This window comes from Barbus barbus (assembly GCF_936440315.1).
Source record: "Barbus barbus genome assembly, chromosome: 6".
Lineage (NCBI taxonomy): Eukaryota > Metazoa > Chordata > Actinopteri > Cypriniformes > Cyprinidae > Barbus > Barbus barbus.
In genome coordinates, this window is record NC_136734.1 from 7,407,472 (window position 1) to 7,423,658 (window position 16,187).

The 16,187-nt window shown below is 36.2% G+C and overlaps 1 protein-coding gene across 1 annotated transcript in view; it reads left to right on the plus strand.

The window, feature by feature from the left end:
• LOC306870996 (astrotactin-2-like) overlaps positions 1-16,140 on the plus strand; it is a gene marked incomplete at its 5' end in the record, with an annotated part of 500,403 nt that extends 484,263 nt beyond the window's left edge. The window contains 3 exon segments of the mRNA XM_079418633.1: positions 11,209-11,309; positions 11,890-12,073; positions 14,989-16,140. Coding sequence (XP_079274759.1) covers positions 11,209-11,309; positions 11,890-12,073; positions 14,989-15,226 — 523 coding nt within the window. The 3' untranslated portion in view covers positions 15,227-16,140.
• Between the last annotated feature and the right edge of the window lie 47 nt (positions 16,141-16,187).

Consider the following 16,187-nt stretch of genomic DNA (forward strand, 5'->3'; position numbering starts at 1 on the left):
TTCCTGGCTGGTGGAATAATCTTCCCACCCCTATCCGGAACGCCGGATCTCTGGCAACCTTCAAGCAACAACTGAAAACTCATCTCTTTTGGCAGTACTTGACTTCCTCCTAAAAAAAAAAATTTAAAAAAAAAAAAAATCTTTCCCTCTATCTTTCTCTCCACCTACTAGTTTGTACTTATTTGAACAATGACTGAGACTTGGTGTTACGAGCACTTCCTCTGTCTGACTACCTCTTCAAGATGAATCGCTTTTTGTATTCCCCAATTGTAAGTCGCTTTGGATAAAAGCGTCTGCCAAATGACTAAATGTAAATGTGTAAATGTTTCCAGATCCATTATCATCCTCAAATTGCTACTGTTCAAGTCAAACATCACTATTACTAAACTGCTCAAACGTATAGCTCCTGATTAGGTGTGTTGTAGTTGTTGTTTTAACAATGTGTGAGCTGACATTGAGCATGCCACTCACTTTGAAAAAAACAAACAAACAAAAACACATATTGAGTCCAAAAGAATTCACTGCATGATGACCCTAGTGAAAAAATAAATATAATAAAATTAAAATTTAATTATTTAAAAATATTTATTTTATGCCAAGTATACTACAAGAACATTTAGATATTTATGTACTTAATAAAATACCTTGCAGTTGAACTTTTAGTATACTAAACTGGTATGCTTAAAGTCTGCTAAATTGAAACAGCTAATTTTGTATATAATGCACATGTTATATACTGCTAAAGTAGAAATCAATATAATATAGAACTAAAGTATATTTGGTTGTGCTAAAGTGCAAGTATTGCAAGTATACTTTAGGTACACTTTAGATATCTTGCTTTTTTAAAGACTGATATTATTCAAATATCATACAATCCTCATCGATAAAGATATTAAAACATATTTTAGGCTTAATATTAAGAAATGTGCATTGTGCATAAGTGATATAGCCTATTCCAAATAAAGTTAAAGTCCAAATAAAGGAACGTCAGCTTCATCAACTGTGAATGTAAAAGAGAAAGTTCAGAATTTATATGCTCCAAGTGTCAAGCAGTGATTGGCCAGAGCTAATAGTCATGCATGAATGATGTAGCATTAGACTCTTCCTGGTAGAACTTTCACTGTCACTTTCATTTCTAAAAACAAAGTTGGATCAGAACATTAGTGTGTCTCAGAGCAACACTGTTGTGTTTCGTTCCCAAATGAATCTGTTTTTGAACAAATCATTTGAGTCAGAGTTTCAATGATCGTTTCGTAAAGACAGTAATTTCTCAGCCATTTGGAATTTTTTGAATGAATGATTCAGTGATTCACTCATTAGGGCAGGGACACGATGCCATGAACTGGCAGATGTAGTGTCATATTTATTTATCTATTACAGGCATAAACCAGCCAAGGTACCAGCACAAAAACACACTCAACAAAATATGAATTATCATACCATTTAAAAAAAAATGTATTTAGTATTTATCACACATCCCTCCTCCCAATATGCTAAAAATTCACTCAAAACCAGTGTTGGGGGTAATGCATTACAAATAGTGCAAGTTACATAGTCAGATTACTTTTTTCAAGTAACTAGTGAACACATTACTTTTTATTTTAATTTACAAATAAGTAATGCCAGTTACTTAGATTTCCTATTCATTAACTGACAGCTCTCCTGTACCCATGTTGAGAGAAATCAGAAGTAAGTGCATTAAATTAAGGAGGCATTGTATGCACCAGTGTTGGGGAAAGTTACTTTTAAAAGTAATGTATTACAATATTAATTTACTCCCTAAAAAAGTAACAAATTACGTTACTTAGTTACTTTTTGCAATACTTTTTGAATCTGGGTAGGGCTTGCTTGTTTGTTTTTAATATAAAAAGTTTGATTTTTGGCAAACGTAAAAGCCCGTTCACACCAAAAGTGAAATGAATACGCCTCAGGCTGAAGGAAAAGTACATTTATGTCTGTACAGTAGAATGCTGAAGAAGAAAGTTCAGCACACTTCAGCAATAAATAAACCTAAAGAAGCACAAATGTTTATCTAGAGTCATTTTTGCTTATTGTGATTTGGATCATCGAAGGTCAGCAGCAAAGACATTGGTTAATAAAATGGGATTAAATACATAAAGGATATTTGTGTTAACATTTACTGTGATTATTGCAGGTTTGCGTCATATTCCGAATACTGTTTGTTGTTGTTGTTGATGTTGTTTGTTTGTTTTTTGCAAGTGAGATGAATTAATGCTGTCAAACAATAAATGGGAAAAAAACTGGTGTTACTTATTTGAAAAAGTAACTTAGATATTGTCTTCTAAATTCAAAGTAATGCATTACTTTACTAGTTACTTTAAAAAAGTAATCTGATTATGTAACTCACGTTACTTGTAATGCGTTACCCACAACACTGGTGTAAGTCTAGAGTAAATGTGAACATTAATTTACTCATCTCACTTAAACAAAAACAGATTCATTATACCTTAAAATGAATAAAAAGTTAAATGCAAACTCAGAATGATGCAAACAATAATTTAATGTTAAATGTATTTGTATTTAATGCATTTAATCCCATTTTATTACCAAGGTCTATCCTGATGACCTTCAATGATCCAATTCAACCATATGAATAAGCAAAAATTACTTGAGTTAACATTGCATTTGTGTTTCATTGCTTAAGTAAGAGTGTTGAGCTTTCTTCTCCTATGTCTTATTCTTCTGCAATTCAGAATGGCAAGGTTAGTTGAAAGGTTAGTTACTTTTTAGGGAGTAACAGACTATTGTAATGCATTACTTTTAAAAGTAACTTTCCCCAACACTACTCAAAACATTGCACAACAATGCCTTGACCACCACTAACAACACAATTACTGTATAACAAAGCACAAGTACCACTCATATTTTCTTCAGAAAACCTTTTTCTTCTCACTTTACATCTCAGTTTGTTCTAAACAAATATGAGAATAAATTATGAGCAAATGCCGAAATTTGCTGAAGTCAGTGGAAAACAGCTATATTTGTCTCAGTCAGTCTGACATTTGCCAAAAAAATTACTAATTTAATGGTAATTTAATTTAACGATAGGTGCCAGAAATCAAAACAGCCATGAGCTGTGAAAAGCCAAACATACAGGAGTAACTAAAGATTGGTGAAGCTGAAGTGAGAAAAATGAGAGATGCACAGCTTGTCAGCCAGGCAGGGGAAAATAGAGAAAGAGAGCGAGGAATCGTTCCTGGGGGGCGAAGGGGAATGTGTTTTGCCGGCGTGTTTTGACATTCCCAGCGATGAGCCAGACCACTTAGCCTTTGTTCTCCTGGGTGATCTTTATCATTGCCAATTGTTTGCAAAGTTCCTCAAACTTGGAGTTGGATTGAAATGGCATGTGACATCCAGAGAGAGAAGCAAAGATAATAAACATGCAGAATTGTAAAAAAAAAAAAAAAAAAAAAAAAAACTAAGAAAACAACATCAGAAAAATGGCATTTGAAAGTCCAAAGAGTTCCTCTCGCTTTATTGGCTTTGATGGTTCCATGAAGAACCTTTAACATCTATTCAAACTTTTCATTCCACAAAAGGTTATTTATAGTGAAAAGGTTCTTTAGAATATTAAAACGCTCTTCACGTTGAGAAAAACTAAGATTCTTTTAAGAACTGCCCATTAACAGATTCCTTGGGGAACCAAAAAATGGTTCTTTTATGGCATCGTTATGAAAACTTGTTTTTGGAACTTTTATTTTCATGAGCATAAATGACTTGAGAGCTAATTCAGTACAATGTATAATGATGCTTATTTTCTGTAGAGCTTCTTTCTGTTCATCTGAAATTATGAATTTAAAAATTGTTGAATTGGTCAAACATAGTTTTAAGAAATGCTAAAAATTTGCCCAGAACCAGCATCACCAACACTATAGCCACTGTATAGCAAAGCACTGTTTTGCACAAGCAATCTTCTTCTTCAGAACATGTCAAAGTCTCATTCTCTCTGTAATTATTGTGACATCTCAGTTTTCTGGGATGAACTGTTCACTGAAAGGTTCTTTTGGGAATCAAAAATGCTGCTTCTGTGGCATCACTGTGAAAACCTCCTTTTGGAACCTTAAGAGTGTAAGAGTAAGAGGGAGATAATTCAGAGCATGTAAACACAAAAAGTACGTTTGGCATCTTTGCAACACTTTAAATGACCCAAAACAGCAACTATTCCAGAGTTCCCAGTCTGAAGTCCTTAAACCAAACAACAAATTGTCTGATTAAAAAAAAAAAAAAAACACTCTACTGGGCGACCGCGCAACCACATAATTTAAACAACGTGATTGTTCGAGCCAGTGTTGTTCCAATGAGATTGGCAGCGGATGGTAGCCAGCCTGCATTTGAGGCGATGTCTTTTGGTGAGGTTTAGCAAAGGAATGCCACACTCCTTCGATGAATAACAAGATCAGGCAAACTATGCAAGCCATGTATAAACAGACCGTATTACAAACAAAACAATCAGCTGGTGGTTATTGAAATATGGATTTCCAAACAAAGGAAGAGTCAAAGTGTCAAAACCGTGCCGTGTAAAGAAACGTCTCCTTGGAAGTAAGGAAAAGACATTTCTGGCATCCTTCCATTGTCTTATGGGTAGTCAGAGAGCATATCCATTTCATGGGATTCATCAGATTCATTTGATGGCAGCGCTACTTGTTATAAAACAAAGCTGGAATGAAGAAATGTCTGCTCTGACTGGCAAATTGGGGTTGGATGCATGCAATGTTGGTTTACGGTATGACTGCACAACAGCATTTCTCGTAATGAAAGAATTTAATAATTCTTCAAAATGTGCTTTTCGATTTAATCTAATACTGGCACGCTGCATATAAACTTGGATCTAATCTACTTAGTTTGTGGTTATAGTAAACTTGACGTACCATACAGCTGTATCAAGATTTAGAGCTATACTCTACGGAGGTTATTAGCAACATTTAACTACCTTTATTATTTAAGCCATGAAGTATGAGAGGCTACTGTGAATATAGTCATCACAAATGGCCATCATTTTTGTTGCTCCTTCACATATTTTGTGTCATAGCTGTTACTACATAGCCAAAAGCATGTGGATACCCCTTTCTAATTAATGGGTTTGGGTAATTGCGTGATTTCCAAAATTGTGATTTCCAAAATTGAATTCCGGAAATGTTGGGACGTTTTTTAAATTTGAATAAAATGAAAACTAAAAGACTTTCAAATCACATGAGCCAATATTTTATTCACAATATAAGATAGAGAACATAACAAATGTTTAAACTGAGAAATGTTACACTTTTATCCACTAAATGAGTTCATTACAATCACTTTCGGTGTGCTTTAAATGCTTATTACTTTTGAACAATAGGTGGCACTGACACCAAATTGGTCTGGTGTGATCAATGTTGGGTGACAATGACACATATAATATACAAAGCTTTGCAAAGATACAGCTTCAAATTAAGTTTGGCATCACACTATTAAATTCATTGTTGCGGTTAACGAAAACAGTTTTGCCTATCAAGGTGAAAGTGCACCAGAGCACAAATGTGCACCTTTGGTCTAGTAGGAGTTCAAAGAAGTAGGTAGTATCTATGTTCTCGGCATGACTAGTAAGACCAGCCTTATGACAGTAGTTAAAATTAATCAAAATGTATTAGTATTCATTAAGATTTCAATTCTCACCACAAGGTGGAGCTGTTCTTCTTGGAGTACCTTTAGGGCATGATGATGATGATGACAAATTTTGAGTTTCGTAGCAATTTGCCAATGTTTGCCAACAAAATGGTCGACATGGGGAAATTGGGTGTTGTTCGAATCAATATGTTGCACCAAAACTAAAGAGGGCAGTCTTCTGATTTTTGGCCTAACCATTCAGATTATTTATTTATTTATTCATTGATTTTTTTTTTTTTTTGCTTAAAACTTTTTTAACCATTTTTAGCATATCATCGCCACTAGGTGGCGCTGTGCAGAAACTGTGCAATAGTTGTCATGTATGGAGCGAAGTTTGTGCCAATATTTATCAAACAAATCCAGTGTTTTGCAAATAAACACAATTGTTTTGAATGTTGAACAATTGTATCAAATATATATGTATATTCTATATCCCGCGATCCAACAGAGGATAAGAGGTACGAAGAATGGATCAGTTTTTATAGGGAAAGACTGCCTAGTTAAATGTTTAGCCATGTCACTCCTGATTTTTGAACTAATCAATCATGTTAACAACTTTACAGCACTTGTTGTGATTTTCACTGACATTGTAGTAGGGTCGCTTTGTGAAAACATCTAAATGGTTAATTATAGCGATAGTAAGACAGAAACTCACCTGTTCCCTACTCATATTGGTCTGAAAAGGTAAAGAGGTGTTTCAGGTCTCGGGAGACTAGCGTAAATTGACCAACAGCGCCATCTGCTGTTTTTGGAAAAGAAAGTTGCTCAATTGCACATGTGAGAAAATCAGCCCGCATGCGTGTGAGAAAATCAGCCTGCATGCATTTGTGAGAAAATCAAGCCAAGTTTCCTCATAAAAAGGCAAATGAGTCTCACAGTTGTAACACACAATAAATATATTTGTCCATACCTCTGCATTTTCTCTCAAAGAGTTTTGTATTTGAAAATCACTTTGCGTTTGTTTGAAAGTCGAGTTTTTCTTTGCAAAGCAGATTGTGTTTATTTGCAAAACACTGGATTTGTTTGATAAATATTGGCACAAAATTCGCTCCATAGTCATGACACACACCACCTTTGGTCTGAATACAGTCTAGGAGGAGTTAAGGAGCTAAGCAATCAGAGCAAAAAAGAATTAGCATAAACGTGAGTGCAACTTTGGACAGCTGATGGTGCTAGAGGGATTAAATTAGAGACTGTGGTTAATGTTCAGACCAGGGGTACCCAATCATGTTCCAGCAGAAAGTTCACCTTCAACCCTGATCAAACATAACTGAACCAACTAATTAAGATCTTCAGGAACACTTAATAATTCCAGACAGGTGTGTTTGATCAGGTTTGGATATGAACTCTGCAGGAAGGTACCTGTAGATCTCCAGGACCAGGGTTGGGCACCCCTGGTTCAGACTGTCCTCCATCTATGTACCAAATTCCATAACTTTTCTAAAGAAGAAGAATAATAGATCAAATTGGTGCCTACACACCTTTGGTGCTTGGCCCCTAATCATAATATATTAGCATATAAACATAAGTCTACATTTTTCTGAGTGATGTGTTCTGCTGTGCATTTAATGCCGAAGATGGCCATGGATGTGCACTGGTATGTTGTAATAATCTTCATGTTTGAAAAACCTGCTCACAGAGGCACCTCTAATGCACAGAGCAATTCAAAGATTTGGCTACAGCTCTTAAGGTGGTCATCATCAAGAACTAGTGTTTTAAGAGCCACTAAAAACGTACAAACATGACGTGACAATTGCACTGGAGTAAAGCCCTAAACACACCGCACGATTTTCGGCTGTCCTTGACGAAAGAATGTCTTCGTGAAGCAATCGCGGCGATTTCTGATTTGCCATGACTGTTTCACGGTGCCAATCTTTCGTCTGGGACAGCCGAAAATCGTGCAGTGTTTTTAGGACTTTAGACGATATTTCATACTTTTTTCCCCCCTGTCACATGTGGAAAGAGCAAAGTAGCAAATGAGTAATCTATGAGCTCAATAATATTTAGGCCTGGCTTCAACCTATACATTTGGTGTGTATGTCCCTGCACAGCATCCGTACACTGTAAAAAAAATTCCGTAAAATTTACGGTAAAAAACTGGCAGCTGGGGTTGCCAGATTTCTACTGTAAAAATACGGTAGCAACGTTTTAGGTTTTACTGTTTTAACTTAAATTTACAGTTAAACACAATTTCTTTAACTGATATAATATTAATATACAAACCTATTAAAGTACTGAAATCTGTTTTGTTCCTTTGAAAAACACTGATAACCACCAAATGCAGGTGATGAGAAAGTCACATGATGAGCCAAAGCCCATCACAAGCAACTTTTAAACAATAGAATATAGAAGGTGCACAGTGTCATTCACACAAGCACTAAACACCATCATGGTGAGACTCATTAAACTGAAATATGCTATAAACATTCATTTAACAACATTAGATGTAACATACAACCCTAATAAACATAACTGATAAGAAAAAACTAAGAAGAAACATAGTTATTTCAAAGAAAAAACGTCAAATTCAAACAGAATTTGAAATGGAACGCAGGGAATTCTGGGAACGTCAGTTTACGGTTTTTCCCTGTAAATTTTACAGGAACTTTCCGTTAACCATGTAACAGGTTTTTACCGTAGCATTTTCACAGTTTTTTACCGTTAAAATCACAATCATTTTTTACAGTGTAGAGGCCATATATATATTTTTTTTTTATAATTTTTTTTCTTAGTTTCCATGCCATACATGTTTAAATATATGGCATTTAATTATATCTTATCAATAGTACCTCATGAATAAGTGTAAAAAATTTACATTTTAATAAAAATGTGTGCACTTAATATTATTCTTAAATTTATAACTATGGCTGAGCCAAACTGTGTTTTTATAGAGCCAGACAAAGTTTGAATCCATCTTTTTCTAATCCCATTCTTCTCCCTTTTTTTCATGTATCAGCTTAGAAAAACATTTACTTAAAAAAACAAAGCATCCATAAGTGAAAATAAGGTCTTTGAGGTAATAGGCCTAGGGTAATTAAATGTGGTGTCCTTGTGTTTTTGGATGGGCCGGCAACAGTGTTAATTTTGACAGCAAATTTTGATTTAGTTTTAGTCATAGTCTTTTGACTAAAATACCATTTAGTTTTAGTCATAGTTTAGTAATTTGAATTGTTTTTAGTTTTAGTCGACTAAATCTACAGTAAATTTAGTCGACTGAAATCTAATGGGTTTAGTTACAGTGCATTTATTAAGCATTTCTCAAAAATTTTCAAAATCATTATATAGGTTTGATATTAAGGTTTACGTTTACTGTTTACGTTCACTTAAGATGTAATTGACTGTGTTTATGTGAATGCTCGTCAAAACGGACAATTCGACATCATTTTATGTGTAATTCTCTGTTCATGTGACGTGAGACACGCTTTCTGTGTGTGTATGCTTCAGTGTCTGCGGTCAGAAAACCAGACCGAATCGAGTTCTCTCTTGCGTCATCAGATTTAACCATATGTCTGCTCTTCTCTTACTCCCACATATTGACATTTTTTAATGTTTTATGAGACGGGCAGCAAGTGTATTTTAGCTTATGTCCTGCCGGTTCATATTTATGCATCTAACCTCCTAACTATGCAATACAGAACTATGTTCTGAATGAATCTCTTCCCAAATCATCCCTCCCTAACATTTTCTTCTCATTTTTATTCGTTAACGAATATGTCAATAGATTTTCGTCATAGTTTTTGTCATTCAAAAAGAGTTTTTGTTCATCATCGTCTCGTTGTCGGTGAAAAAAATGTTGTTAACGACAATTATGACAAATTATTCGTCAACGAAATTAACACTGGCTGGTAGTTTAAATATGGTTCAGGAAATGTGTTGGGGTGTGGAAACAACAACAAGGGATAGAAACAAGCAAAGTCCAAAGAAGACAGCATTTACTTATGATTTTAATAAATATACACAGAATAATTTACTATTGCATTATTAGTGTATTATGTTACCTACTGCAATCAGCTGAGGTGCAAATAGTATCTTCCACTATTTACACTAGGGGCCAGATTTACTAACAGCTTGCACCAGCGCAAACGGTCTTTTGGCATTAAAAGAGTACTGTCAGGATTTACTAAAGACGCTGTCAGTCCTGTGTCTTGTTTTCCCCTCCTCTCGTGTCTCTATTTGACCTTCCTCGTTCCTGTGATCATTAGTTAATTAGTCCCGAGCCCCGTTTGATTAGTCCTCACCTGTTCCTTGTTTTCCCCATGTTTATAAGCCCTGTGTTTCCCTGCCTCTGTGTCCGGTCTGATCATCGTCTATGTTCGTCTCTCCCCAAGCTCCTCGTATTTTGATGTGAAATTCAATAAAGGATTGAATTGAGAATCTCCGTGTCTCCTCGCTCCTTATGTCCCGAGAGGGTTCTGACAGACGTGCAGTAAAGAATTAGCGCTAAAAAGGCATGGACACAGATATTTTTGTGCCTGACCTTATTGGATATTACAAAATGTATGGGAAGAATGAATCATGCAACGCGCTTTAGTAACATTTGCACTCGTCAAATTACTGGTATTTACCCCATTATTTAACACACTCATCAAATTACTGGAATTTGAGCCATATATTTGTTATTTTGCTTTGAACACAACCAACTAAACCAACAATATTTAAATCTCTTTCTTGCCTTTCAATGCTCGGTTGTTTGCCTGAGGCACTGTGGCATTGAAACACAGACCACACTATAAATACAATATAGTTAGATCTAAAATCTGATGGATCACTCGTATCATCGTTTTTGTTGTTGTTGTTGTCTTATTGCCAAACCTCTGAATCTTGCTCTATGGAACAACACTACAGCATTAAAGACATAATAGTATGATTTCCTGTAAAGCTGCTTAGAAACAAGCCTTATACAAATAAATCTGACTTCACTTTGATTATTTACACTTAGTGCAAAGAAAATATTATTTTCTAAACTTCGTGCAAATAGCCTCTGCCTAATAATAATAATAACTAGACAGAGCCTGTTATACTACACATAGACAGTCAAACATAGGGATCGGTCTCCTCAATGACCCGAGTGTTCATGCCAGCTGATGGTGGGCCATTTCTCCCTGTGATTAGCAGCGGAGCCAGGGCTGTTTAGTGCACGTTGTGCTGGGTGGTCTAAGAAAATGCTGAGCAGCAGCTTTAATGTGTTTTGTATTTGCCAAACGGAACTCCGTCATTAGAGGAAGTGGGAGTCCCATTTAAGCTGCTATTAGATGTAATGGCTGTTTTTTTTTTCTTGTCGTGCATGCAATTTTCCTAACATAACAGAATCCACTGGAATCCCTGCACTCCTGCCTGTAAGTTTTTTGTGGTCTTAGGCTCATAAAAAAGAACTCCAGAAACACTCTTTCAGGGACACCTTTCGGTTTTAATGGTTTTGTCGCATGACGTCATGTTTATGTTGCCTAAACCCATTTTGTTTTTCAGTTACAAAGGAACTCAAAAGCAGAGACTAGGACACACATTGAAACAGACTTTTTCTTACATCCACCCTTTCCTCTGTTCTAGGTTCACTCTGTATGCTGTGGACAGCCGTGGTAGTCGGTCGGATGCGAGTTTTGTGACTGTCCGCACGTCATGTCCGATGGTGGATGACAGCAAAGCAGAAGGTACATTGCCATTCTCCTTCACTCCATTCACACGTGTGAATGAACAGACTGAGAGGCGCGCCAGTGAAATGTCATCTTCACACCCATCTGAGGTGGCAGCTCTTCATGTCCTGCCTGTTTACGATTACGTCATCCATAGCGGCTAGACCATTTTACTCGGATAGAATTCACAGGTCTGGCAGCAGTATGAATCACAGGGAAGTACAGCACTCAAAATCCACGTCAAAGTAAAAGTAAGATTACAGAAAGTTGACTCAAAGGAAAGGAAAAGTGGGACTTACCATACAAGTCACATAATGTGATGTGATAAGAAACAAAAAACATGACAAACATTAAAACATGTTAGGAAATCTGATCTTTGGTTCTCATTCTCTTGTGAAAAAGAAGTGTGCACTTACAGTGTACTTTAAATCCTAAAAGTAGACGAAAAAGAAAAAGAAAAACAAAAAACAGGCAGTCATTTGTCAGCCATTAAATATGAGAGAAAACATCTGAAAAGACCAGATTTTCTTAGAAAGCTTGTTCTTTGAAAACAGACCGTTCAGATTTCAAATGTCAGATCTACTTTCTCCTCAAACAGAGATCGCAGACAAAGTGTACAACCTCTATAATGGCTACACCAGCGGAAAGGAGCAACAGACGGCCTACAACACCCTGATGGAGATTTCACCTCCACTGCTGTATCGTGTACAGCATCACTACAATTCCCACTACGAGAAGTTTGGAGACTTTGTGTGGAGGAGTGAGGATGAGCTTGGCCCCAGGTGAGGAAGACAATGACCAAACAAAGCAATGCTCATGAGGATAACACTGCAGTACTTTGTCAGTCATTTGCTTTCTTTATTTCACACCTTATTCAGGCTAGGACACCGGCAAAGGATAGAAGTATCGCTTTTTATTTTTATTTTATTTAATTTTTTTTTCCTTTATATGTTTACTATTGAAATGTTGTTGTTGTATGCATTTGTCAATTTTATTTAATTTCTGTATTTTCTTAAATTGGTGTGTATAGAGTATTTACAGAGTGTTAACTTTTAGTTTTAGTTACTTTTTCTTATGTGTAAGTCGCTTTGGATAAACGCGTCTGCTAAATGACTAAAAGTAAAAGTAAAGTAAAATTCCAAAAATAAGTTTGGTACTGTAGGATTTAAATGATAATCCAATAGATATGGTTACAAAACTGAATATACCTTCCACCCTTGAATCATGAAGCCATCATGATACACTATATGGACAAATATATTGGGATACATGACCATTACATCAACAGGGACTTTAATGACATTCATTTTAAATACATATACATAAATATGGAATTGGTCCACCCATTTTTAACCCCTGAAAAACAGCCCCATACCATCATCCCTCCTACACCAAACTTTGGCAAAATGCAGTCAGACAGGTAACGTTCTCCTAGTGTCCACCATACCCGGACTTGACCATCAGACTGCCAAACAGAGAAGCGTGATTTATCACTTCAAAGAACAGGTTTCCAGTGCTTCAGAGTCCAGTATCCTTTTGCTTTACTCCACTTCATCCCACGCTTGGCATTGTACTTGGTGCTGTGAGGCTTGCATGCAGTTGCTTGGCCATGGAAAACAATTCTATGAAGCTTCTGCCTGCTGATATTAATGTTAGTGGAAGTTTGGAAATCTTCAGCTATGGAATCAGCGGAGCGCTAGGCTGGCAAATTTTACCCACCATGCATTTTAGCACTCGGTGACCCACTCTGTAATTTTACGTGCTCTTCCATTTCATGGCTGAGCTGCTGCTATTTCTAAAGTGTTATTTTCAAATAATACCACTTACACTTCACATTATTGTATAGTACCATACTTGAATTCACTGAGCTCTTCAGAACAACCTTTTTTTTCCACAAGTGTTTGTAAATACAGACTGCATGGTCTGATTGAAACACCTGAATTCGATAATTAAGATGTTGTCCCAATGCTTTTGTCCATATTGTGTAAATTGCTTTCAAAACCAACTGGAGCGAGAAAACAAAAACAAAACATGTACACTGTTTACACTTTCATCCAGTTAACAGATTTTTTTTTTTTAACCCAATCAAGTAGGACTTCAGTACATCTTTAAATGTAAATTCATAATTACTTCTATTGTCTTTGAAATACTGTTGGAAGGCCACTTAAGGCGGGGACACACCAAGGCCAACGGCGAGCAACTGTCAGGCTAGTTTGTTTGGTGTGTTCCACTCATCAGGCTCACGTCGGCGACAGTTTGCCCGATTCAACATGTTAAATCGGCGTCGGGGCTGTCGACGAGAGGGAGAACTCTGATTGGACGTTCAATTTAGCAAACGAGTCAGTGCCTGAGAATTACAGCGAAAGTGATGAAAATGAGCACGAAAATGAACGCGGTAAAGACAGAAGGCTGTTTAAATGTTATGTGATCTTTCCCAATCATTCTAATATGCGAATGTTTTTATAACAACATGAGTGCTTAAAATTATTAAAGTTATCAACATTATTAATATTCAAAATGGTAAGCAAGCGCTGATTTATTTACTCTTTGTTTATCTGCGTTTATCTCGTATATCTTTGTTTCGGTTTCTCCTTTTGAATGACGAATATATACTATTGATAGCTGCTGATATAGACCGTTAATTCCTCTCACGCATGCGCAGAATGCACATGTTAGTTTGCCGTCGGCTGTAGTCTGTGCGGTGTGTTCGAGCGCAGGTTTTTGGTCCGATGCGAGGCAACAACACAGTCGGCTTTCGTCGCCGCTAATTCTTTGAAGTCGGCTTGGTGTGTCCCGGCCTTTACTGTGATGTATTGTTAATATACATTCATACATATTTAAGTGTTGCTTGAGAATATGAAGGTTTTTGTTTATGAACAGCCTCTATATTTTAGGCATAACACAAAGAGGAAGTGTGCACAGACCCTTCCACTGGCCCCTGGTTTGGCTCTGCTTGGCTGGGGCTATCAGAAGGTTGCCATCCTAAACTCTCTGTGAATGTTTGTGTAATCTACTTTCTGGCAGAACTAGCAGGGAAATGAAACAGAGACCACCAATTACAGTTCATTTTCCCTTTTTGGAAGGAACTAGTAATCTTTATGAATATCAACACAGGCTTTGCATTAGGATTAAATAGCATATTTTTGGAGCAGTAAGTAATTTTTGTTCTAAAACAGGGCATGTGTTTCATGAAAATTCTTTCAAAACAACTTTGGATCATATTGTGAGCTTGAAGATAAAAAGGAAATGTAATTGTAGAGCTGACACAATTTTGTACTGGATGTGTGCACTGTGTAGTTTTATACTTTTTACCTTTTTTCTTTTTTAATAAACCCTTTCATTACAAGAAATAATATATATATATATATATATATATATATATATATATATATATAAACTATGAGCATTTTTTCAAAGGAAAAAAGAGAAAAATAGGCTAATGATCAAGTCAAGATGACTTTTTACTGAAAAGACATTGAAAAGAAATCTATAAAGAAAAAAAATTCCTGACACGTTAAAAACAAGTTCACATCCCATTTATTACCCCCCATTCTGCAAAACCAACATATCAGTGTTGCGCAACCTGAGTAACAGATTTTAAGTTTTGCAGAAATGTAGGCAGTGTCATGTATTTGCACCTCAGTACACAGCACACTTTTATCGTCCACACTAACAGATCTCTTTCTGGTCGCAACAGGAAGGCCCATTTGATCCTGAGACGAATGGATCGGATCAGTCTGTTCTGTCGCTCGCTGCTCCGCAGTGGCTTCATCCAAAGCCGAACAGAGAGTGTGCCGTACATGCTGTGTCGCAGTGATGACACGAGACCGGGAGGCACTTTATGGCACAGTTCACTTCACGAAACCCGGCTCACCTGCCTGGAGAAAATCATATCAGTTCAACGCAACATATACGGAAAGTCAAAATTACAATGAGACAGGAGATGCTTGGACTCGACCTTCTCTCTTTATGGTCTCCAGCTTGGCTGTTCTTTTTCTAAATCCAAATGACTTTTTGAGACTGTGAGAGGAGATTTTGTTGTTCCTTTCTCTTGTTGTTGTTTTTTTCTTTTCCAAATACAGAGAGCCTTGGATAGGAAAAATGTATTATTAATATTACTATTATTATTTTTCTTTTGTTTCTCTTTTAAGGACATCAGTTTTGGTCAAAAGACTGAACTACTGAAGGACTATTTACGAATGTAAGAATTTCACTGCATGGTGCTGCAGAACTCCAAACCAGGTTCCCTGATACTCATTTTGCAAACATATCTCTTGGAATACCTAGCCAAGCAAGACGAGGACATGATCTCTCGGTGGTTTTCCTTCTTTTCTATTCAACCCTTTTTGACATCAATTCTATTAATCTTTTTTATAGTTTTGCCACAGTTAATTGAGGAAACTATCTAAGAATATTGTCAGGGTAAAAGTAAATGCTTTTGAGAACAAGTATAGTCCTGTCACGCATATAATCTTCAGCCAAAAGAATGTTCCTTTACAGTGTCCAAAGAAATGAAAGGGGGTATTGCTGGCCAATGAAACCAATAGATTTCATCAAAATGAATAATCTAATGTATTTGGCAAAGGATTGTGGTACAAAAGAATGCATTGTGCAGAAACCTTCTGTAAATGATTGTCTGGGAACAAAGTGTCATTGGGATGGAACAAACGGTAAGAACTTAGCCTCAACACATTTTCAGTAAGTAAGTTACTATATTCCATGCTATATTCATTGTGATAGTTAAATATGCTATTGTAAATACAATAGTAAATGCATTATGTAATAAGTGAATATTAATTTTTTGTGTGTGTGGGTGGAGGGGGTCTATTAAATATGTATATAGAATCTCAAGACGTTTTCTCTGTTTTATCTGAAAATATGTGAAGAATCAATTAA